General features: G+C 37.1%; 1 protein-coding gene and 1 long non-coding RNA gene across 3 annotated transcripts in view; both read left to right on the forward strand.

Annotated features, from left to right (window-relative positions):
- The window catches only part of LOC145459267 (uncharacterized), a 182,332-nt gene that overhangs the window by 27,618 nt on the left and 131,630 nt on the right, over positions 1–23,084 (forward strand). The gene's annotated exons all lie outside the window — the stretch shown is intronic.
- Positions 277–22,692, forward strand: LOC145459234 (growth factor receptor-bound protein 10-like). Of its 2 annotated transcripts, XM_080337877.1 has the most exons (18): positions 277–1,525; positions 1,681–1,788; positions 1,862–1,933; positions 2,481–2,595; positions 3,238–3,355; positions 9,271–9,318; positions 10,862–11,030; positions 11,094–11,215; positions 12,429–12,509; positions 14,825–14,959; positions 16,189–16,293; positions 16,881–16,967; positions 17,100–17,189; positions 20,266–20,416; positions 20,702–20,752; positions 21,069–21,156; positions 21,217–21,304; positions 22,202–22,692. In XM_080337877.1, the coding sequence occupies exons 2-18, from the start codon at positions 1,719–1,721 to the stop codon at positions 22,358–22,360; spliced, it is 1,749 nt and encodes a 582-aa protein (XP_080194003.1). In that variant the 5' UTR covers positions 277–1,525; positions 1,681–1,718; the 3' UTR covers positions 22,361–22,692. The 2 variants fall into 2 exon arrangements, with proteins under 2 accessions (XP_080194003.1, XP_080194004.1); XM_080337878.1 differs by lacking the exons at positions 277–1,525; positions 1,681–1,788; positions 1,862–1,933; positions 2,481–2,595; positions 3,238–3,355 and adding an exon at positions 6,820–9,022.

Below are 23,084 nucleotides of genomic sequence, written 5' to 3' on the forward strand. Positions count from 1 at the left end.
ACTTACAACGCTATTTTCTTGACCAGCGGCATATGCGTATCATGCTGGTATGGTATGAATATTCAGTAATATACACTATGTACAGATCTTGTGCATCTAGACATGTATATCATGCGTTGCTAGGCTATATCGGTCGGTGTACAACAGATCAAAGGACAAAAATACAAACGCCCTATTCCTATTCACCATCTCCGGCAACGAACCGGTGTTTAAACCGAATATCAATAAGTTTGGCGGCGGACGTGACTGGCTGCATTGCCTACCGACACTTTTGGTAGCAATAGGTCGAGGTTTGCGCTGTTAGTAGCCATGGTTTTAGTCGGCCGCGGCGGCTACTCCGGAGATGCGATGCAGTTTCTTCACGATGAGGGTACATTGTATAATACTAGTATCAATGTAACATATTAGGAAAGGGATGATTCGCAAGTGACTAGTACTGATACGGTGCCATGTGACTGATGCGTGCTTAGCTGATCCTGCACTGTATATCTACTACGGTATACGAATATCAGTTCGCTAAGTTCAGTTTTCGCCGAAATGGCATTCTAGAGAAGACTAGTTTTGTCTTCTATATGTACCAGTAATATTTGTCGTGACCGTACAGGTATGCAATATCGTAGTTGTTTTGGTATGAAAAAAAGCGGCTTTTTGAATATATGCCTGCTAGCTGCTATGTAGACATAACACATAAGGAACATAAAAGTGAGATTCCGGCGTACTTATATAACTGTATTTTCTAGATGAATATTTTACTAGTAGACTACCTAGTAGTGAAGCCCATTTATAAATATGAATGAATGAAATGCCAAATCCATCATGCATTTTTCACAGAAAAGTTGGTGGGATTTTATTTTAATATGATGAGAAACCCTCACTGCATAATACGAATACGATATATAAAAAGTGAGAGATCGGATTTAACCAAATGTAGTTCAGAGCGTTCCATGTTATATTATATTATCAATAGCCCTATAGGTTTAGTCAAGCTCAAGGAAATGCTGCAAATAGCCTACTTGTTGATTTTACTACATAATGTCATTGTCATGAAGAATCCAATATTCTACTATATCAACACTTGACCTTACATTTTGTCAGCTCTATCATTCTATGCAAACATTTGTACTGATGGGTGTCCCAATTGAGCTGTTGGTAATCTGTCAATATACTGCTGAATTTGCTAGTGCATTTACTATTTGTGCGTTGGTTATGTAAATATACATTGTTAAGACACGTGCGTGCTCTCATTTTGAAGATTTGCTGCATATTAAGTGTGATCTTTGCTCACTATTGTTATTCAATTTAAACATACCCATATCGTCGTGGTCGAATCAAAGAAGCTTTTGTCCATTTTACAAATTCTGAGATCAATTTTTGAAACTTATAAAAACCAGTTTTTGTAAATGTTCCATTTTTTCAGCCATATCTTGGCGATGTGTATGATTATCACGTTAACGACGAAGATATCGCGGAAAGAAAATGAAAACTTTGCATGAAGTAAAATTTTCATAAAATGTGTAAAATAGATGTAAGTTACTTTGATTCCGCAGCGAGGATTATAAATGCACTCCAGATGAAATTATGTCTCAAAATGGTGCAAACCTCTGATGTTCTTTTGCGGCAAGATACATTGATTTTATTACTAATCGGATTTTAATATGATATGATGTACTCTTTCAACAGTTCAAATCAAAAATAGTTGATTCAATTTCTGAAACGTTATGAATTGTCTCAACACAAAGACCGTTATCCGCGGCCCTATGGCCACACACATTCCTGAAAATGGAAAGGGTAAGCATTTTAAGACATTTGAATGCTAGGCCTATATTACAACTGTTAACTTTCCCTTTATTTTGTTATGCAGAAGAAGAAATTGATCTCGAAAATTTGATAATGAATTCTGATGATGACGACTTCAACAATAGCGCTACTTCAGGTAAAATGAATCACTAGCTGCATTCAGTTGCATGCGCTGTTATATAATTTGCTCTTTCTATGATAATTTCATGTCTATAACCTACTAGAATTTCTGTGGGCCTGTTGCAAATATCTGTGTAATTTACTGGAATATTTTCGTACCAGAAGGAGACTTTCATTGTTCCACATCATTTAAAACATGATAATTGACATTCCTAGGTCAGGGAGCGGTGTGCGTGTAATTAAGTACTTAGTATTTGAAAGTCTTATCATAGTTCAAGGTTATCAGATTCGAGTAGTATATTGCATTGTATATTTGCAAAACATGTATTACTAGAGATTGCGATTATCTTGTTGATACTGGATGTCACTTTTTATCAAGTGCGAATGTGGGCAGGCAATGTATTTCTCCTTAAAATATAATCTACTCGGAGAATGAATTGCCTGAGGTATCAATCACCTTCATCATATTAATTATCGTTGCCGTGGTCTACGCAGTTTCATACTGATTCCGGAATCTTGATCTTAACCGAATGCTTATTGTCACATTATCTCGATACAATCAGACGAATCTACTACAAGTTTGGACAACCCGATGACAAGCGCCAACAGTAATGGCAAGCCTACTGCTAACGGGAAAAGCTTTTTCAAATCCTTGCCCATGGCGGTATTGAGCCGAAAGTAAGGCGATAATTAAGTTTCGAAATTTGCTACCGAGAATCTCCGTAAGCCGCTTAAATTTCAATTATTCGACCTTCTTGAGGAAATCATTTGATGCTAGATAGCTCAAATGGTAGGTGCGCGATCAATGGGACTTTGTAGCGTGGTGTTCAGTTGTAAGGGCGTCTTCGAAATGATATTTCTAATGCAGTGATAATCCCGCAACTGGAGTTAATTAAATTTGCAATTGAATAGTATATTCATATTGAAATAAACCCGAATATTTTCGACTGACACTCGCCGGGTAACCATCAGCAACTGGTAGAGAATTGAAATGAACATGATATACAATGTTTTATCCAATTCTCCACTAGTTGCTGATTACTACCCTTGGTTGGTTCATTTCAATACGAGCATACTATTCAATTGTATATTGGAGTTTTGTACCTCCAAGAAGCTCTCAAATGAACTAATTAAACGTGGATTTCATCATGTATTTAGGAAATGCGGCAAGCACACTATAACATAGCACTGATTTGCTTTCTTCACTTAATGATGCAGTGGCATCATGATCATGTCTTACTGACACTATTTGTTATAGATGCTCTGCACAAATAAAATGATAGCGGGGGTTAGTTTACGGAAAGTTCTGGGGTTTTTCAGAAAACTTTTCGGATCACATTCGGACTTATCACACCAGCGTTCATCGTCACCGGTCATGCCGGTTCAACTTTCGTCCTCGATACCACAAGTAGGATCGGCGTCTTTTAAACACGTCAAGGTATGAATTATGTTCTAATAGTTGACCTATAATTATAAAGATAAATATTTACAAACATTCCTGTTGAATAATTTATTCATTTTGAGATATGTTACATTTGAAATGTGAATATATTATTAAATTCTACGTTGAAGTTCTGTACATCTAACAGTCTCTTGAAACGTTATTTTCTTGTTTCATGTTACATTTGACATGCGACTTCTGTGCAAATCATGACAGCATTGCGGCATTTGATGTGGTTTTGGTATATTTTAGCCAGTTATTGAATTTTTGGGTTTAACTTCGTTCAAAGTATTCACATTTAAAGAGTGCAAGAAATTAGTGTATTTGCAATTTCGTTTTACTTGCTGACACTTTTCCCTGTACTGAATAATTTCGTACCCACAATGCCGTATGAATAATACTGGAAAATTACATATGAAGCAGAATTTGCAAAGTTTGACTTGTAGCATAGCTGATTCCATTTATAAAATATTTGTGATGAGTCATGAATCCCTTCACTATGCATCTATGTTGCCTTGATACCTTAATATTATTATACATCTTCAATCTTGAAAAAATGGACGTGGCTGTCTCGTTTTAATGAAAGCACGTGCTGAGCATCGGTTAATTACAATCAATAGAAGTGAAAGCATCTTACAACAATTTTCCATTTCTCATTCCCGGAATAGTGGAATCGGTACGGTTTCTATCGCTAGTGACCCGGAGTGGAATCTTGTAGTGATCAAAGTGATTTCGAGTCATTAATGCGGTAATTCTGGGATTACTTTATCAAGCCTTGCTATTATGTCCTTGAGACCGCAGAAAGTTGGAACATACCGTGGCAAAACGTGAAAAAAATCTCCTGCGGTGATTGTTGTAATACATGGTTTGAATGGTGCACGTTAGATTTTGTGCCGCAAAGGTTTATGTACCGAGAAGTTGCGCGCTTTTAATTGGCACTTGTTAAAGTTTGATGCGGACGAGGTGACACCAGCAGTGCACGTAACCTATGTAATAAAAGGGGAAGACAGGCACCGTAGCACGTGCACAATAGAAATTATCGGCCCTCTTGAATCAGATTTTTGCTTTGAAGTAAATATGTTCGAGACCATATTGAACCCTGAACTTGTTCTAAAGATATATCAAGGATACATTCTCTCATCTAATATTATAAATGTGGTTAGACTATAAAATTATGTTGTATTGTATGTATATATTTTGCATACAAAAATAGTACGAATGATGTGGATATACCGATTTGCGACAGTACCTGATTCTTGTCCACCCTTCAATTATTCAGAAATCACAAGTATACACACTGAGATATCTAATTCATTTTAAAGGCTAAATGCTATGATGTGTTGTAATCTTAGATTTAGTTATTTATAGATGGTATGTCTGTTATGTTATAAATATCATATGTTAATATCATTGATGCATCGGACTTACACTTGGTAAGTAAGGCAGATGATAAATCATAACACTTGATAAATATTGAAAAATATCGGAAAGTATTAAAGTCTACTTGAATAATTGCTCTTTTGTGTATTCGTAGATGTTGTTTTAGTTTACCAATAAATTGGTTCTACTTGAGTAGCAACAGTATCTCTGTAACCTCTAACCAGTAAGCTAAACAATTGAAGGATTCTTTGATGGAACAAGCAGATATTGTGGTTATATTGCCGTAACCACTACCTGCGTTATGTACTGTACTCTTGTCTGGGAGGTGTTGTGGAGGCTTGTGTCTTGTTGAAAAGCTGGAGAAAATATGTAGGTATGCCAGTGACGTCAATACCAATCGAGGAAGGATGGAATCAATCGAGTGATTCGTGTAATACGACACTTCACGTTATTGAAACTTCTATGTTGAAAATTTTCACCGTGAAGTGCCGTGAGCGGTAAATACTCGTTTGAAACATATTCTACTTCAATATTGCATCATGCGATAATTTGTTCCTGTAATTGGGTTCTTAGCAATGCTAAGTTATAGGAGAAATATGTTATTTATACGATCTCAATATCATATTGACCAAGTTTGCTGGCCCTCTAGGATTTTTGAAGGAAAGCAAATACCTATGGATTATTGTCATTTTATTGAAATTTTCGTCAAATCAAAACACCAAAACCACAAGAGTGTGATCTCTTCCAGAATATCATTGTGTGTTTCAATTGTTGAATAAGTTAGGCCTACCAATTGCATGAAATATATTAGTCCATGACAGATTCGTTTTTTGTTGTTGTAAATATTCATAGCAAAAATTTTGGGGATGTGAGTCATCTCCACTTGAATAGCGTTTATCAAATCACAATTGACGTCACGGGCCTTGGTAACATAGTATGGTTTACCTCTCTATTACTATAACCACGTAGGCTATGGACTTTGCGGTGTTTCAGGAAATAGTACTGACTGTGGTCTAAGATGAAGAATTCGTATTGAGACCAGGGATTTGAGCATGATAGTTTGTCTGCTCCGTAAACTGTCAGACATGATGGCGTTTCTTAAAATAACTGGTGCGGGAGTATGAAAGGGTGTTGCACAACATATCCTCGAACATGAATTGTTAAGTGTTTGCTTAGAGATATCTGCGACATGATATGGCGTGCTAAATTGTTGTGTAATTCTACTTTGCGTGGATCGATTTCATAGAATTTACAGTTGAAACAGGCAAATTTACCAAGTTACCGAACATTCCACTCTAGAACAAAGGTATGATTTATGTGATGAGTACTATGGGCAGTTTATCTAGTTTATAATGTTTATAAATTAAAAATAGTACCATGTACCATGTATAAAGCACTCCATTCAACTCAATAATCAACCTCATTTTCCTATATAGCACCATTTTGATTGAATGATAGTTGTTAATAGGCCCATTCATACAGGGTCCTATCAGTATATTATCCTGGTCTGCTCTTGTTACTAACGACATGATGTGGTCCTATCATTTAAGTGGTCACGTATGAGATATACGCAGGAATCATGGGAGTACTGGTGCTGCAATAACTAACCAACCCAGACATGAAAGTGCAGTATCGGTAATGCTGTACCACAAAATAACGAAGTGAATATATTCAAAGATATAACTTGCTCAACCCAGTACCAGTAATAATGTGTGAGGGGTGTTTGGCCATTCTAGGACTGTGTAAAAGTATATCATGTGTAAAACATAGGACATCACTCCTGAGTAGGGCGGGACATAATGATTCGAGCACTTGAATCTAAACTGAGTATCAATTCTAGTGATTTGGGTCGAGTGGTGAGAAATGATCTTTTCGAGCAGTGAAATGATACGCTCCTTGTCACTAAGAGTTCATTTATCAGCAAAAATTGAAGCTTTGATGCTATTTTTAACTATAGAAGCATACGAAACATGTAGTACAAAGCACGTTAGTGGAAATGACCTTTCCGTGAAGTCGTGATCAACACACAGCAATATCTCACAGAGCAATAAAGTAGGTATGGTTGAAAAATAACATTATCTTTAATGTGATGAAAAGTTGAAATATCCGCATCATCCATACTGTCGTGACGTCATAGTGAGAAATACTAATACTTATTCAGAATCAAATCACGGATTGTGCCCAGCCCCAGCTCCCCGAGACCACCCAGCTCCAATTCGACTCAACCACGTTGATGGGCCTAGTGACGATACGTTATGAGATCCTTATGTAACTTCCGGTATGAAAGGAATACCGATTCAAGTTTGGTAAAGTTCCAAGTGGCCGAAAGTATTTGTGTTGGTTGTAAGTTTAGTAGCCACCACTCTGCCACTTGTGAAGCACTTACAAATGTTTGTTTGATGATAACCAGGCCTTGTGTATGATTGCGTTATAGATCTGCGCACATGAACTCGAGTGATGAGTAGGCCTACTTTGAAATTTGTAAATTTGATTGATGGCTGAGTTTTGATTGTCATAGTGGATGCCGTATTGCCGACATAATTTAGTTAGTCATACATTCTTTCTTGCGCAATTGTACATTCCTTGAAATGGAGTCATCGAAAATGTAATCGATCTGGTTTGAATGCTCAGACATTCGAAATTCAGCAAATTTCACTGTTCTCAGGATGAATTTTCTGACGTAACATTCAAGAGTAACAAATTTGTACCAAATATTTCCAAAGGTGATACATAGTGATGAGCAACTTGATTGACGTTAAGGTCTCAAAATTCAGAATCAATTACCATGTAATCGCGGGTTTCTAGGCATATTGTGAAATGTATCATGTAAATAGGATGAATAGGATGCTATAGAACCTAGAAAGACCATATCCAAAGCCTGAAAATAGTCGATAGTCTGCCAGTCCCAAGTTGAAGCTCATTTATTGATTTTGGATTTCGCTGTGAATAATTTGTCTGTCTGCTCATGAATCATCTTTCTACGCTATTGAGGCAATTTCGCACATGATTGTAGCCGTCTCTCTCATTCATTCCGTATTGGATTATGTGTATATCTCCAGTTGTTAGGTCCTGTAGCCTGAGATGTGTGATGTATTGATAGAGGATTATCAGAATGGCTGAATATTTACGAATAGATTTTAAGTAGAAGGTTTCCAGGCTGCGGTATGACGTCAGTTTGATTGCGCAACGTAACTTGTCTTTGTTTGAATGTTTTGAACGAATTCTGTGAGATGTTTTTCACCTATGGTCTTATCTTCTCTAAACCAATGACGTAGGATAATGACAGTTTCTCGTTCCATTAGATTCTATCTCAAAACCAGCATTACATAGTTATTCTTTACCATTGGCAAGTCGCTCATGTTTATTGAATCTTGTTCTGATACCTCTACATGTATTGACAAACATGTCGCGCCTCTACATCTGCAATATCTGTATTTGGAGCCACTTTCTTTGTTGTTATCTTTCTTGAAGTAGGTAATACCGCTCCACTACCATCATGACCTACATACAGTGTCAGACTAGCTTCATTCATGTCTTGTAGGATTACTGAAATATTGATTACGGTACTTTTGGTGGACAGTATTTCCTTTTCAATTCCTTATCATGCAGGTAGGGTAGGTTGATATCACTTCAATCTCGAGAATAAACAGCGGTTTGACGAATAATCATTGTGATCCTTTTTTTTTTGTTCAACTATTTATTGGCATTGCCTTGTTAGTAACAAAATTTGTATTGCTGTGTAAGGAATCGACTTTTGCGTGATCTTGAATCAACGCTGATTCAATATTGCTTCTTTGCAGACAATTATATAATAAGAGCTCTGGAAATTCGGAATCGTTTAACATTTGACCTTTTAGTTAACTTTGTAAGGATTAGATCCGTCCTGTATTTGTAGTTTTGGTCACAGCTATAAATCAATAAGTATTTGTTTATGTTGAGGAGGTGAATGCCTCTTGTTTGGCTATTTATTTATCTGTAGATATCTCGGTGAAGATTGTTTTGAATGCTGTCGCGATACTTTAGTTGGTCAGAAACCGGATGCACATCATAGGCAAAATCCTTTCCTGTTATTCTGTCTGTAATGTCTAGCGAGAGAGAAATGGTCAACGGTCTTTCTTTGTGTGTATTTGAAATTGATTTTCCAATGCTTGTTTTTGATGTGGTGATGTACAGTGCACAGTGGTGCTTGTTTGGAAAGTAATGAGTCGGAAGTGGATACAGATTTTAGGCAATTTGAAAGGAAAGGTGGACTCACCAATCGGTCACGGAATCCCAGATTTTGGGGTAGGCTGATATATATGAATTTACAAATAGAAAAATAACATAATTGAAGAGCTTCTTGGAGGTACAGAACTTCAATATACCCCTGACGAGTGTCAGCCGAAAATATTCGGGTTCATTTCAATATTAATGTATTATTGAAATATAAAATAGAGTTCATAAAATGATATAGTTTCATGTCTAAAATTATTGTGCTTATGGTCCTACGTACTTAACATTTTCGTTTACATTCATGTTATTTCCATTTTCAGTCTCCATTGGTGGAACGAACGTCAAGCAAAAATAATGTTTCATGCCAAGTAAGTCACGCTACCATAAGGGCTGCTTCGATACTATATGTTATGTAGTGAGCTAGTGACGTTAGACTTACGATGTTATGAATCAACCATCAACTATTTTACTTGTAGCCTAATTATTAATATTACATATATGGTATTATCAATTTTGTCATATCAACCAACAATTCCCAGTATTTAACAAAGTAACATATTCCAGCTGTATATTTTTTTAATCAGACACTCCACTTCTAAACGTTTGACTCGGCTAAATACCTCTGTAATGACTCTCTGCCAAGTTAATGTCTACTAGCCATAAATTGTAGACTTTACTTTTACTTACTCAGTCGTAGAAGTTCATGGCATTATGTCTCAAATCCATTTTCCTAAATTGAATTGTTTTTCAAGTGCTTTCGAGATTGGCGAGTCTACGATTTATGCTGGTTTAGATCATTTCAAGGAATTTTCATGCCCGCGCAGATGTTGTTATGACTTTAATGTGACTGCGAAGCTATTTTTCAAATGAGTAATGTTGAACTTCTAAACAAATCGATATTTCGAAATATTATACTTCTAGGCTTACAGACACCCAAACAGTAATCAATTATTTATATTTGTACGTAGAGATATGTTTAATAGGTGTCTAGAGTCTGTACATTGCCGCCAAATTATATCACTGTTGTTGTAGAGAATATTACTACACACCGTGGATTTAATGAGATTTGGCTACTCAAAATATTTTTGTTTCTATCTCTGTAACACTCCAACACTTTGACACCCAATATCTGCTTACTATCAAGTAACTATTTTGAGATAACATTCATGGTAGGCCTACATATCATTACGTAAGTTCATGTATTTAGGCTGTAGAGTGCTATACTGTTTCTGAATGTCATCAATCTTTGACATTGATTGATGCTGAATGTGAATTTCAAGTTTGTCATCTGCATGTCATATTTAGACAAGTCTCAACTTGATTAAGACTTGGACAGTAATTTCAATTTCTATGGCTTAAAATTTGGCTCGTATTTGTGCTTTTTCAGCAATATTTACGTCTCTTTATTATACTGTGTATGCATATATAAAATGTCCATTTTTCAAATTTTGAGATTGAGTTCATTGTTATTAGGCCATATCTTGGCCATGGTTGTATTTGTGACATAGTTTCAAAGCTAATCATGGCCGTAAGACAATGAAAACTTTACAAAAACTTAATTCTCTCAGAACGTGTAAAATGGACATACGCTAATGTGATTCTGCAGATTCTGCAGTAACGGTATAGGCAAATTATACAGTAATCGAAGTGAGAGAATGAAATAGCTCGCACGGCCTTTTAGATCATGATTTTACAAAGCATTCTGTGAATACTCCATCTGTGGAATGTATATGTATAAGTAGTAAATATTTTTGTAAGCTTGTACACGATTGTCTTTGTTGGAATTGTATGCTTTAGACATTAGGACTGAGTAAACATCGTGAACTCAAGCATTGTAGTAGGCTCTGTAATTGTGTTACTTGATACGATTCCCAAGCGTGTTCTAACCGAAACTTGTGTCTGTGTTTACAGCAAATGAACTGGTCCGTTTGGGTTTCGGATTTGAACGAATATCATGAAATTGAACTTCCGTTCGACGCTACCTGCAACTTGCTGCTTCAGGCCGTTTTATCAAAACTCGGACGTCCAACGGACATGACAAACTGGTCTATTGTGTTGCAGAACAGCGAATATTTATTAGGTATGCAAAAATGACATATCGTCTGTAACACCTGAGACAGAGTGATTCTGTTTGTTTTGTTAGAACGTATCATCGAAGACCATGAGATGTTGGTTGATCTGAAGAAGTCTTGGCCCGTGGAATCCATAACAAGACTTTGTTTAAATAGGACGCCTGCAAAATTTGAAATCTTACAAAATCCTGATGTAAGTAACTTAACTTTGTTTATGAATTTTGTTGACTTGAAGCAACTTAATGCACAAAATGATAGTGAATTCTATGGTTGTATTACATATTACAATATTTGACATGTACTGTAATAGAAATTTTGGTGATATTTATTGGCTTTTGTTTGTTTGGTTTTGATTACAAGATATTTCAAAATGTTGCGAAGTAGCTTAGCCTATGTCTATTTTACACATTTAGAGAAAATTGACTTTGTGTAGAGTTTTCATTTTCTTTCTGCCATATCTTTGCCATGGTTGACAGTGAAACCACGTGATAAACATAAACATAGCCATGATGTAGCCGAAAAAATGGAAACCTCTCCAAAAATGATCTCAAAATTTGAAGAAAAAAAACAACCTTTGACACACCAATGATTCTCCGTACCTAACCTGCCGAACCATCCATTCGAATTTTTGATGTACTTGTTCTGCGAGCATGAATGATGATTGAGTGTATCGCTGGCTCATGTGAAAGTGTGATCTCTCGATTTTGACTTGTGTTTATTTTCATAACGAGGTATTACGTTGAACTTAATCAATCCAGCTTGACATTTGAAGTGAGGTCTCTTAAATCTTCTGAATTGACACAGGAATAATGGAATATCCAGTGGGTTTAGTGCGAAAGTACAATATCAAGTTAAAAAGTCATCCAACACGCCTGCTTTACTTACAGAATCTCTTATTGGGTGGAATGTAGTAGCCTTTGAAAACTAATATGAAAGAATCGCGTTCAAGAGTAGGTTTTTGTATGTTGTGTGTAAACATAATCATATCAATTTTACGAAAGACGTCTGCTAGTGGCTGTACCTTCTCACAAAGAGATTTATGGTATATCGCTTCTTTACTATCAACACGTTCAAGTGGCTGAACACTTGCTAACACAGCACAGATGGCTTGGTATATTAAGCTGCATAGTAAGCATAGTAAGTGATTCAGGCATTTAGTCGATGATCACTGGTTTGAATCCGGTATTTACACAAATTTCCGAATATAGACATTATATTGCGAACTCCATAAGCTAATAGATTTAACCTGCTGACAAAACAAACCAAAATTTAACGCAGTGATTCTTGATTAACGCGTTTCCAAAATATCTTTAATTGCTCAAGTAGATGTCAGCAAAATGTGTCAGCACTGATTTCCTCAATTGTGTTATATGCCTTCCCGTCTGAGAAGTCTGTTCTCGTTACAGACCGCTTTACCTCCCGGTATGTTAACTTTACCTCCGACGAACGTACCTGATAGCATGGAATCCAAACAAAGAAGGATGCAGGTAATTGTATGATAGATTACGGCATTTTTTTAAGGCGACAACTAAGAAATTTTCCAGTTTTTCCAAATTTGATTAGAATTTGAATCAAAAGTGATGTGATTAGTGAATTTGCAAAAACTTGAGAATTGAAATTAATTCCGAATAAGAAAGAGATGCAATTAAAATCAAGTTCAGATAAATTAATTTTTGTTGTATTTCTTTGTAAATCGGAATTTAATTCAACTTCCAAGTACATACGAATTCAGTCATTCTAATTCTAACCTACTTTGTAAAAAACTATGTAGCTGTAATTCTAATCTAATTTTGACTGAACTGTGTAGCTATAATTCTGAATCTAATCTGGTTTGGAAAAACTGAAAATTTTTAGTCATCAAACTCTTGCACCTAGTGGAGTTGAAATCGCCGTAAGATTCCTCCAGTATTTGTAGTTCTGATGACATCGAGGGGTGTAATCTGGGCCTGGTCAATTCATGGGAAAGGATAGTGGCGATGCTTGAAATTCGGCGTCCTCTTATCTACAACAAAAGTACCGCATTCCGATGTAATGGGGTGTCGCAAGGGCGTCGACCCATCATACAAAATAACTCTAGATAAGCATGCGATGCATGCAGAGTTTCCTGTCTCCTGTGCTAATATAGTCTAGTCTTGGTTACGACTTAGAGAAACCTATGAGCAATTGAATAGTGTTTTTGTATTGGAATGAACCTGAGCATTTTCGGCTGGCACTCGTCAGGGTTAATCGTCAGGAACTATAGAGAATTGGAAAAAACATATATTAATACTAATGTCACCATACAGGCGCGTAGCCAGGGGGGGGGTTTCGGGGGTCGAAACCCCCTCCTTTAGAAACGCGAAACCCCCTCCTTTAACGCGAAACCTTGCTCTTTTTAAATGACCGCTCTGACGCTAATACTCGTTTGCAATTCAATAAGTCACATTATCAGTATTGTGCGCGGCGAATTAACGAAAGGCGCGGCCAATTAACGAAAGACGTGTTGCTAATTAGCGAGATTCGTCTGTGCGCATTGCACTGCACAGTGTAACGCGACACGATCTCCCGCTGAGATGATTGGCGAAATCAGGTCATTCATTGTCGCGCGTTCGGCAATCATTACTAGCCTGATTTACCGCGTCTCCAACAAGCCTAATTCCGCTGGCTTGAATAATCACATCTGCAATAGGCCCACGGCGCACGATATCGTCACTGGCCTTCACAATTACATCTGCATTGGCTTGGTGTGCACGATATCTTCGTAGGCCTACACAATCGCATCTGGAATAGGCCTCGTACTAAAGATATCGCTAGCCTAACTACCGCGTCTTGGGCCTACCATGCTTCGGCTCCTATTTCTCGATGGCTTGGATAAAATGCTATTAAGTATATGCTGATTAGCGATTGTGATTAAAGAGTTACATCTCGTAACTGAATGACATCGAATGTCCGCAATCATGTTCGACGCGTGCGTACATGCGTAATTGATTTCCACTAGTCTTCAGCTATAGTCCAGTAGGCTTGAGTTATAAGAGGTAAAGGTTTGAACCACCTGAAATCGGCGTCATTATAGCACATATTCCATAAAAACTCGTACATTTTTACTTGCCTAAATCGTCACCGAGGCTACGTAAGACGCAAGACGCATTGATGAGCGGGCGTATTTAATTGTTGGACGCTTTGACAAGCGCGCGAATTTAATTGTTCAGCGCGTTGATAAGCGCGCGTATTCAAATGTTCGACGCGTGCGTATTTCATTGTTCACGACAGATCAGGGAGTCGCTAATTAACAGCACTTCCGGACTCGTCGAAAAGCTTATCGTACGCCTATAATCGCCAACACGGGGATGTTGTATAATCGTTATTTACGCATCGCATGTACTTAACCCTAATGAGTCAATGCTACGTTACTAAATTCGGAAAAAATCGAAACCCCCCCTTTTTATTTCAAACCCCCCCCCTTATTTTTCGGCTGGCTACGCGCCTGTCACCATATATGACTCACTGCCATGAAAATTAGATTAATCTAGGATTCTGATGTTGCCAATCTATTTTGTGCCAACAGAATGAGGTTATGTATAACCTAAAAATATTGTCTGATCATTCAAAATTTGATGCAGGTCATGTCATATTTGGTGATGCGATTGCTGATATACATTGTTATTTTCAATTCTGTCCTAGTTGCTGACTATAAGGTCTAACCATAACAAGTGTCAGTGTCAAGTGACTATGTTATACATTACAATATATTGGTGCTGTACCTCCAAGGGTCTCTTCGGAGAAATTTGTGCTATTTGAAAAGGCTCATTTACTCATTTTTCAGGATGTTCTGCTGAAAAGAGCCCCGGAATTTACGGGGTGGCTGCACACCCGCGAACCAGGCGCTAGATTTTGGAAGAAGAATTTCTGCGTGTTACGGAACTCCGGGCTTTACTGTAGCGTAAAAGGCGAGAGCAAAGTGAGTCGGTGCATTCCGCGCGGTGTCCGCGGACTACATCAGGGTTTCCCATGAATAATGTTGAACAAAATCATGATCTCTTACGTTTTACTGCACTTGAGCGAAAGAAATGAATAAAAATTTGATTAAATATTGGTTCAGCCATAAGGTACATCTTGATCTTGAGTTTGCATTCTTCCCTCCACCACCAAACAAGCAATTGTGACATCAATCGTGCAAAAATAAGCTCAACGCTGACTACAAACTAGCAATGGAGATAGTTGACAACTATCAACTGTCAACTGTCAACTATCTACTGTTCTTTAGTAATTCAAGTTCTAGTTCTAGTTCTAGTTCTAGTTCTAGTTCTAGTTCATGCAAGTCTCGCTCAAAACATCGCACTAAATGAATATGTATGGATGTATTATCATGTTTATTGTGTGTTCAGTATGAATTATTTCATGAATACCTGCTACTGTATAAACCATTTTTAGTTGATCTCAAGTTTTGCAAAATATCAGATAGGTGGCATTGATTTTTCAGAATTTTCATACTCTATAAACCAGTCTTTTGACAAAAGTAATGTTTCCTGATCAAAAGGTTGAATTAATAGGGGGCAATGATCATTGAAGATTTTTGTAGGCCTACTGCATAAACCAGTTTTTATTGAAATAGCGTACCCTAAATTATTCAAAAAACTGACAAAAATAATCGAGGGCCATTCATTTTTCAAAAATCTGGCTCAAGCTGTATAAAACGTTGAAAACTCGTGGTTTACAATCATGGCATTTTGTCCTTGACTCATTACCCGAAAAGGTGGATTGTTTCTAAAATTGGTCTATCGGCCGTCATATATTTCCTGCACTGTAGTATGCCAAGGCTATTCTCGGCGGCAATACTCGGGTCAATTAGATAATCAGAGTACTTAACAGCGGAATTGGAATTTATGACACATGCGATGGGTCTGAAATAGGTGGCGGGCAGAATTGTACAAATGTCTAGATGTTTAAAATGTGCAACTACAATTAGAACCAGAACCAACGACCTTCTAAAATCTGCAACTAAGACATAACTAAATAGTTTCAATTGCGACTCAACTCAACAGAATCAGGTTTGGGAACTATTTTTTCGAGTAATATTCTAAAACTTGGTCTACTTGCTTAATACTAGTAAAAAATGGTAGTTAGATGGGTAGTCTGTAAAAGTCTGTCTGTGGGTGCTATTTTTCCTTTACTATTCCATTTTAACAGGAGCCTCGGCATCTGCAGTGTTTTGCCGATGTCTTGTCGTCTTACGTTTGGGTTTCTTCGGAGAACAAGAAATACGATTCGTCCTCACACTGTTTTTGCATAAAGGTAATCATTTCACGATATCAGATAATTCCAGCTGTCTAATGAAACTGATTAGAACTAAATGCTGGTAATCTAATTCTAATCTAATATGTGGCATGTCTCCACGCTCCCATTTCAATTCCGTTCTAATTTCTGGTTTTCCTGAAAATGCAGAACGAGCCGAGATTGCTGTACAGACATTTGTCATTATCATGCTTGATGAAACTGAATCTTATTTGATATGTACTGAACTTGCTTTTTGTTGCATTTCTTTCTAGTTTGGAACGTAATTCAATTTGTGATTTACGAATAAGTCATTGCGAGTTTGGTAATTCTAATTCTAATTGTAATCTAATTTGGAAATACTGTACAGGCATAATTCTAACAGGATTTCGAAAAGCTGAAAATGTAGTAGTTCTAAGTTCAACTTGTACTACATTATCCATTGCAAGAATTCGTTTTAATATTTCGGATACTTTTCGGCTGCCTCGTGGCAAAAGTCTTCAGGTATATTTCAATACAAATATATTATTCAATTGTACATTGAAGTTTTGCACCTCAAAGAGTTTCTTTGTATATATTCATTAACATTGTTCAACCAATTTTTCCAGGGTCGAACATCGAGAGAAATGAGATGGTTAAGCGCAGAGAGCATACGTGAACAGCGGGCTTGGGTTAACGCCATCAGACTTATCATAGTAAGTGCTCTGCCAGCTTTGGTTTGTTTGCATTTCAAACAATGTAATACGCTTTGTTTGCACAAGCTTTTAAGGTCAGCGCTTTCAGAGATAGCTGCTTGTGATGTAACGTTGGTTAACTTTGTTTCGCAGAATGGAAACAGATTTCATGAGTCATACGTGAACGCCAGCAGGCGGAGAGGCAAAGATAACTTGATGGCAAGGTTGAAGGGCTCAGCGCCGGTAAGTATATTTGTGGTGGTATAGAATGCTAATAGTCGCTATTATCAAAATCAGGGGTTTTTCAAATCATTCCATTCAAGTCAATTTTCAAAACAAATTTTGCAGACCATTGAACCTTCAAAAGTCAAATCAATCAAAATATATCAAAGTCAAAATCAATTAAAATGTAATCACAACAAATATATGCAACTAAAAAGGAGATATTGGTAACCTCAGTTTTGTACTGCCAACGTGGTTCCACTATTTGATTTTGATTTCTGTTAAGATTGCTGCGACTTTGCTGTTTGCTAGTCCTAGTATTGTCAATATTTAATGAAATTTAATGAAAAATTGTTGATGAACAAGCACTTAACTTTCCCGTACAACCGGTGTCAAAAGAATTATAGGCTAATTCTGAACCGTTTGGTACAACATTTGCAAACTTGTGATGTATCTCGCAAAATTGTACCGTCAAAATTTAACGAATTTTGTGTAAAAGGTATTCTTAGCTTTCACATGTAACTGGACTTTAACAGGTCGCATGCTAATTTTAAACATTTCCGTATAATGGACCATGAGCTCTATATTACTATGCAATGCATGAATATAGGTTCTAAATTTCTCAAATAATTTAAAACTTGACGATTCATTCCTGTAATTAATGGACAAGCGTCCAGCTTCTCGCATTTTGTAATTGAGATATAAATTGTAATTTATTCAGCGACAATTTGAATCACTGATCGAAACGGAATTATTGCATGGCTGGTTTCAAAATTGTTGTTTTAACCTATCACAGAAATCTGGTCTTCACATCATGAAGACTCGGTATAATATACATAAACGTGTATCCTTTTGCGTAGCTTATAAACACTCGTCAAACATTATTTTCGGATGTGATTCAAATTAAACCTTACGCGCAAATATTTGGTATCCGTTTGTATGTTCTAGCTGTTCTCATCAAAATTAATTCCGGTAGGAAAAATGGTACGTAGCAATTGACGATTTGAAATATTATAAGTAGCCGTCATGCTCGTTTACGCTTTGTTTCCATATAATTAAACGCCTTTAAGTGACGAAATTTGCTCTTGACGTAAGGCGAAGCGTAAATTATCCCTCATCTTTGACTAATGCGAAATTAGGAAAATTACTCGATTTGGCCACCGCTTGTTTTAATCGAGAATACAACCACTGCAATGGCCAATTAACCTATTTGCCATGGGAAATCTGCCATGGAAAATGCCAGATTTTCCGTATGTTGGAGCAAATTTTGTAGGTTCTAGGCCCGCCTAAGACTCGTGGTAATGGCAGCATTGGCAATTACCTCAAACGCTGCTGAAGTATAAAATAGATTATTTACCATATTATTACCATATTTACCATTTTATGGCTTGAGGCATGCCCTATGGCTATCGTGGGGTTAAGGGCAGCGTCTACAAATTTTCAGCTTTTACAAATTATATTATAATTAGAATTATAGCTACACAGTTTGTTTAAAAATCAGATTAGAATTAGAAATATCGAATCAATCAATCAAATGTGAGTTCATTGTCGAAAGCATGAGAATAGTGAATGTCTTCACACCGAATTAGAATTAGATTATTGGCATTTCGCTCTAATTAATCTAATCGGACAGCTAGAATTATCAGGTCGAGGGCTACAGACATGGACTACTGGCGCAAATCCACTCGACAATCTGATCAATCAAAATGATGACTTGTGAAATCTTAATGCCACCTACACGATAGTTATTTGTGCTGAATAAGGATGTGTGATGTGATTATCATATTTCATATGACTAGGTTGACGTTATTATTGTTCTTAATACACTTAGCATACCGGTGCGTCATTGGTGAGTGGTATCAAGCCAGATGTATTGTATCAAGTACTGATTATATAGGCCTACTGCACACGTTGGTACCGCTGTTCAAGGTAAACCAATGGAAGAAGGCAATAATTTTTTTTACATGAATCATAGCACACACGGTTTAATTCAACAGTTTCGGTGGATTAATTTCTGGTGGAAACTATGGCCGCCAATTCTGATAAGGCACTATCACAAATCAGATTATGTGATGCGGTCGGTTAAAGGAAGAGTGCAACGGTGAACGGTGTTGGAATGCCGTCACTCTGTTGTGAAATGAGACAGATTTGCGGTTTCTCTGTGGAATTAATCCAGCTTAGTTCTGCGATGATATGTATTCTGACTTTGATGAGTGTGCGAAATATATTTTAAGTACCTTGAAAATGTAGTGTGGGTTTCATTACCCAGCTGAGAATGACGAATCTATGCTGTTTTGTACTGTGCAATATTAGAAATGTGGCAGAAAGTAGCCTACTCGAGTATTTTGATGTGAAAACAGTTCAAGTAACGGTAGTCTACAGGACCGCTCGTATACAAAATGTATTTCATTGCGTGGCACCTCTGATTACAAGGAACTAACCAATAAATTCCTTCACCTTGAATCTAAATTAATGTTCAGTTTTGTCGCCGATCACACTCAAAGTCGGGCAGGAAGGAAAGTTAAGATTTAAAAGCTTTCGTGACGAGAATTGGCGTGACACTGGGATTATCAGGATTACAAAACCGAATACCAATTACCAACCTGACATTTATTTTTTTTTAACTTACATGATGAGCGTAGTCATCGACTTTTTGCTCTTATGTCTGCTAAAGGTGACACAACTAATTGAAAAATTTGTGATTGCCAATTGCGATGCCTTGGTATCATCAATCGGGATATTATTATCAGTAGAGCTTAACTGATTATCGGACTTTTGAACCGACGAAACGGAGAACTCTGATATATTCAACCGATATTTAAAGGATATGGCATCTAGCTTAAAGCGCCTTTTCAAATCTTCCGGGAATTTATCTGTACAGCTTTATGGCTACGCTTGGACACGAAATAAACTAAGGCTGCACCTAGACACCTGTAAGATATATGAAATAGGTTATAGGCTATAGTTTTCTGATTCCTTACCATGCTATGACGTTGCGGAAATTGCCAAGTTTTTGTTGCCTCAAAATTTGGTTATATTCGGTCGGATTTTAATTATATCGGCTGTAATATGCCGTAACGGTTTTGTTCTTTTGCAGCATTTCAGCTCGTCTGAAAACAACCTGGTGGCGATGGACTTCAGTGGCGATCAAGGTCGTGTTATCAGCGATCCCAGCGAAGTCGCAATGATTCAATTGGAACAGCAAACGTCGTGGAGACGTCGGCTTATTCGCTCGACTATGCATTCTGGTTAGTGCATGGTTCTTGACCTGTACCAATCTGTAGTGCGCTTCATCTAACCTGCAAGCCGCAACTCCAAACCTCAAATTTACGCTACTTCACTATACAATATCCATCCAATACATTACTGTGAAATACTGTTGCAAAAAATGAACTGTGCATCAACAACAGTGTTGAAAGCATCCACTTTTTACGTACTTTAAAATCGCTGCTTCTACATGTACTTGAACAGTAATATATGACGTTAACGTCTCTGTAAAAAATAATCATCACTCATTTTCGTTATGTTTACAGACTGCAACGGTTCTTCCGCGCCTGCTCATGGAGGCGCATGGATTGCCAGATGTAAGTTCATTTTTTCTTATGAAATATTTTGTGCCCCTTGGAGCCGACCTTTATCGAAATCTGCCGATGTAGTTTGTACCAACAGAAAGAGTTTGTGTATAATCTAAATAAGCCTACGGTTCGGTTGATGTTATATTTGGTGATACGATTGTTGATATACAATTTCCTCTTTAATTTTCTACTAGTTGCCGACGATTACCCCCCCCCCTGACGGTTTATTTCTACATGAATATATTATTCGATTGCATATCAAAATATATTATTGGGAGTGTGGCACTCCAGTCCAAGTATTCATGGTCTTGTTTCTATTGCTTAGCGATCCATCAAACACAATGTTGGTATGTCGGAAAAATATCGCGGGAGGACGCCGCCGAAGTTCTGCAAAGGCAAGGTTTAATAGAAGGGTGAGTGTCCATTTTTCCGAGGCTAAGTTTCATTTTTTTAATTCCTGATTTCGTGTGCAGTTCCTATCTCGTGCGAGACAGTCAACGGGTCGCGCACGTCATCAGTCTGTGCCACAACCAGAAGATCAGACACATTCCCATCAGTCAGGTGAGATTCTTGTCCCAAACTTGGTTTACATCATAGCTTCACTATGCCAGAGACTAGGCTGGATTGCAAGATTTGAAAATGAAATTCTGTATTAGAAAGAAATGGGACAAAAATCCAGTACAGTTCATATTAAATCAGAGGACATTTCTATCAGCATGAGAATGGCAATTGTCTGTACACCAAGCTTGGCTTGTTCTGCACTCTGTACAGTTCTCCTGCAACTTATTCAGGAAAACCAAAAATTGGATTAAGAGTTGAAATTAGAGCATGGAAGCGTTTCACAAATTAGATGAAGTTTAGATTATCACCATTTTGCTCTAATTCAACAACTAGAATTGAATAGTTGTCCAAGTCTGTTTGTAACTACCAGATAACAGTTCAAATAGTTACAATAGGTACAGCATACAATTGGGATTTGGATGAAAGAATTCCTGAATCCTTACACAGCAATCGCACTCAAGGATCAGATAATTCTAGTTGATTACCTAGATTATAGAGGGAAATTCCAATAATCTATTATAATATCATTTGTGAAGTGTTTCCATGCTATATTTTTATTTCAGTCTAATACTTGGTTTTGTACAGTGAGACAGCAACCAAGCTTGGTATACATATAATTCTCATGCTCGTATATTACTTTCTTATTCGGAAATATAATTCCAATTCTCTACTAGTTGCTGACGATTACCCCTGACGAGTGTCAGCCGAAAATATTAAAGGTCATTTGAGTATGAATATACTACTCATTTGTATACTGAAGTTCTGTACCTAGAGAAGTTCTTCAAATATAATTCAATTTCCAATATAATTTGAAAATGCTGAAAATTTTCTAGTTGCCATTTGTGTAACAAAGTCGTTGTGGCTACAATCCAATGTGACACAAGTTTATGTTTTCAGATGGAGATCGACGGTCAATTGTGCTACACGATAAACAACGGCGACACCAGATTCGTCGACCTTATTCAACTGGTCGATTTTCATAGACTGAACAAGGGCAGCCTCCCGTGCCGACTCCAGCACGAGGCCGTATCAAATTATTCTTACTGTCATAAATAACGCGATATTTATATGTGACACGAGAGCCTATCATTATTTGTATTTCTATATTTTTTCTTTCAAATCAATGTCGTTATTATGGTGCTGCCAGTGCCACTTGTATTTACGAATGCCTTTTTTATATTGTGGATCACAACTCTCTTTCTTTTTAACAAACGTATTGTTCTTCTTTCATTGTATCAAGGAAAATTCTTTATCGCTTTCATGAACTGATTATCAAGGTCATTTTTTTCGTATTCTTCTTTGACGGGGCCTTGTTCTGTTTCGCTGCGCTCGAACACACCACTCAAGTTCTGATACAACAGTGTTGAAATGTATCCGCTTGTCTTCAAGTTGTGTCGGTTTGATGTTGGAGTTTTGAGAGGCTTTGTAATAAGGGGTTGCGGTTTGAATTAAATTGCAGTCAAGTGTGTAATCGAAAGGTAGTCAACGCAGCTAGTGCATAATAGTAGACTACGTACCACGCACCACAATTGGCCCACGGATGAGGATGTCAGTCATTTATTGAAGTTTTGAACATAATCAAACACAAGCTAGCTGTATAGTCTTTTAATCAGACTCCCACATTGGCTTAGACTAGAGCGTGAAAAGTAATAGACGATAACATCAATGGAGTGGCTCTTAACTTTTTAGGCCTCGCACGTCAAAAAAAATGTATTTTAAATTTTAGTACGCTACGTTTTTGCTGCCATGTATGTCATTAAAAACGCGCAGAAAATCGTTG

This window comes from Botryllus schlosseri, chromosome 16, assembly GCF_051294905.1.
Source record: "Botryllus schlosseri isolate E-star chromosome 16, Bs_hap1, whole genome shotgun sequence".
NCBI lineage: Eukaryota > Metazoa > Chordata > Ascidiacea > Stolidobranchia > Styelidae > Botryllus > Botryllus schlosseri.

Bases quoted from the DNA above. Each gene is read 5' to 3' on its own strand.
- LOC145459234 (XM_080337877.1), top strand. From the start codon at position 1,719: ATGAATTGTCTCAACACAAAGACCGTTATCCGCGGCCCTATGGCCACA. The intron at 2,596-3,237 runs GTAAGGCGATAA...GGGGTTTTTCAG, and splicing joins ATGGCGGTATTGAGCCGAAA to AAAACTTTTCGGATCACATT. The intron at 16,968-17,099 runs GTAAGTGCTCTG...TTTGTTTCGCAG, and splicing joins ACGCCATCAGACTTATCATA to AATGGAAACAGATTTCATGA.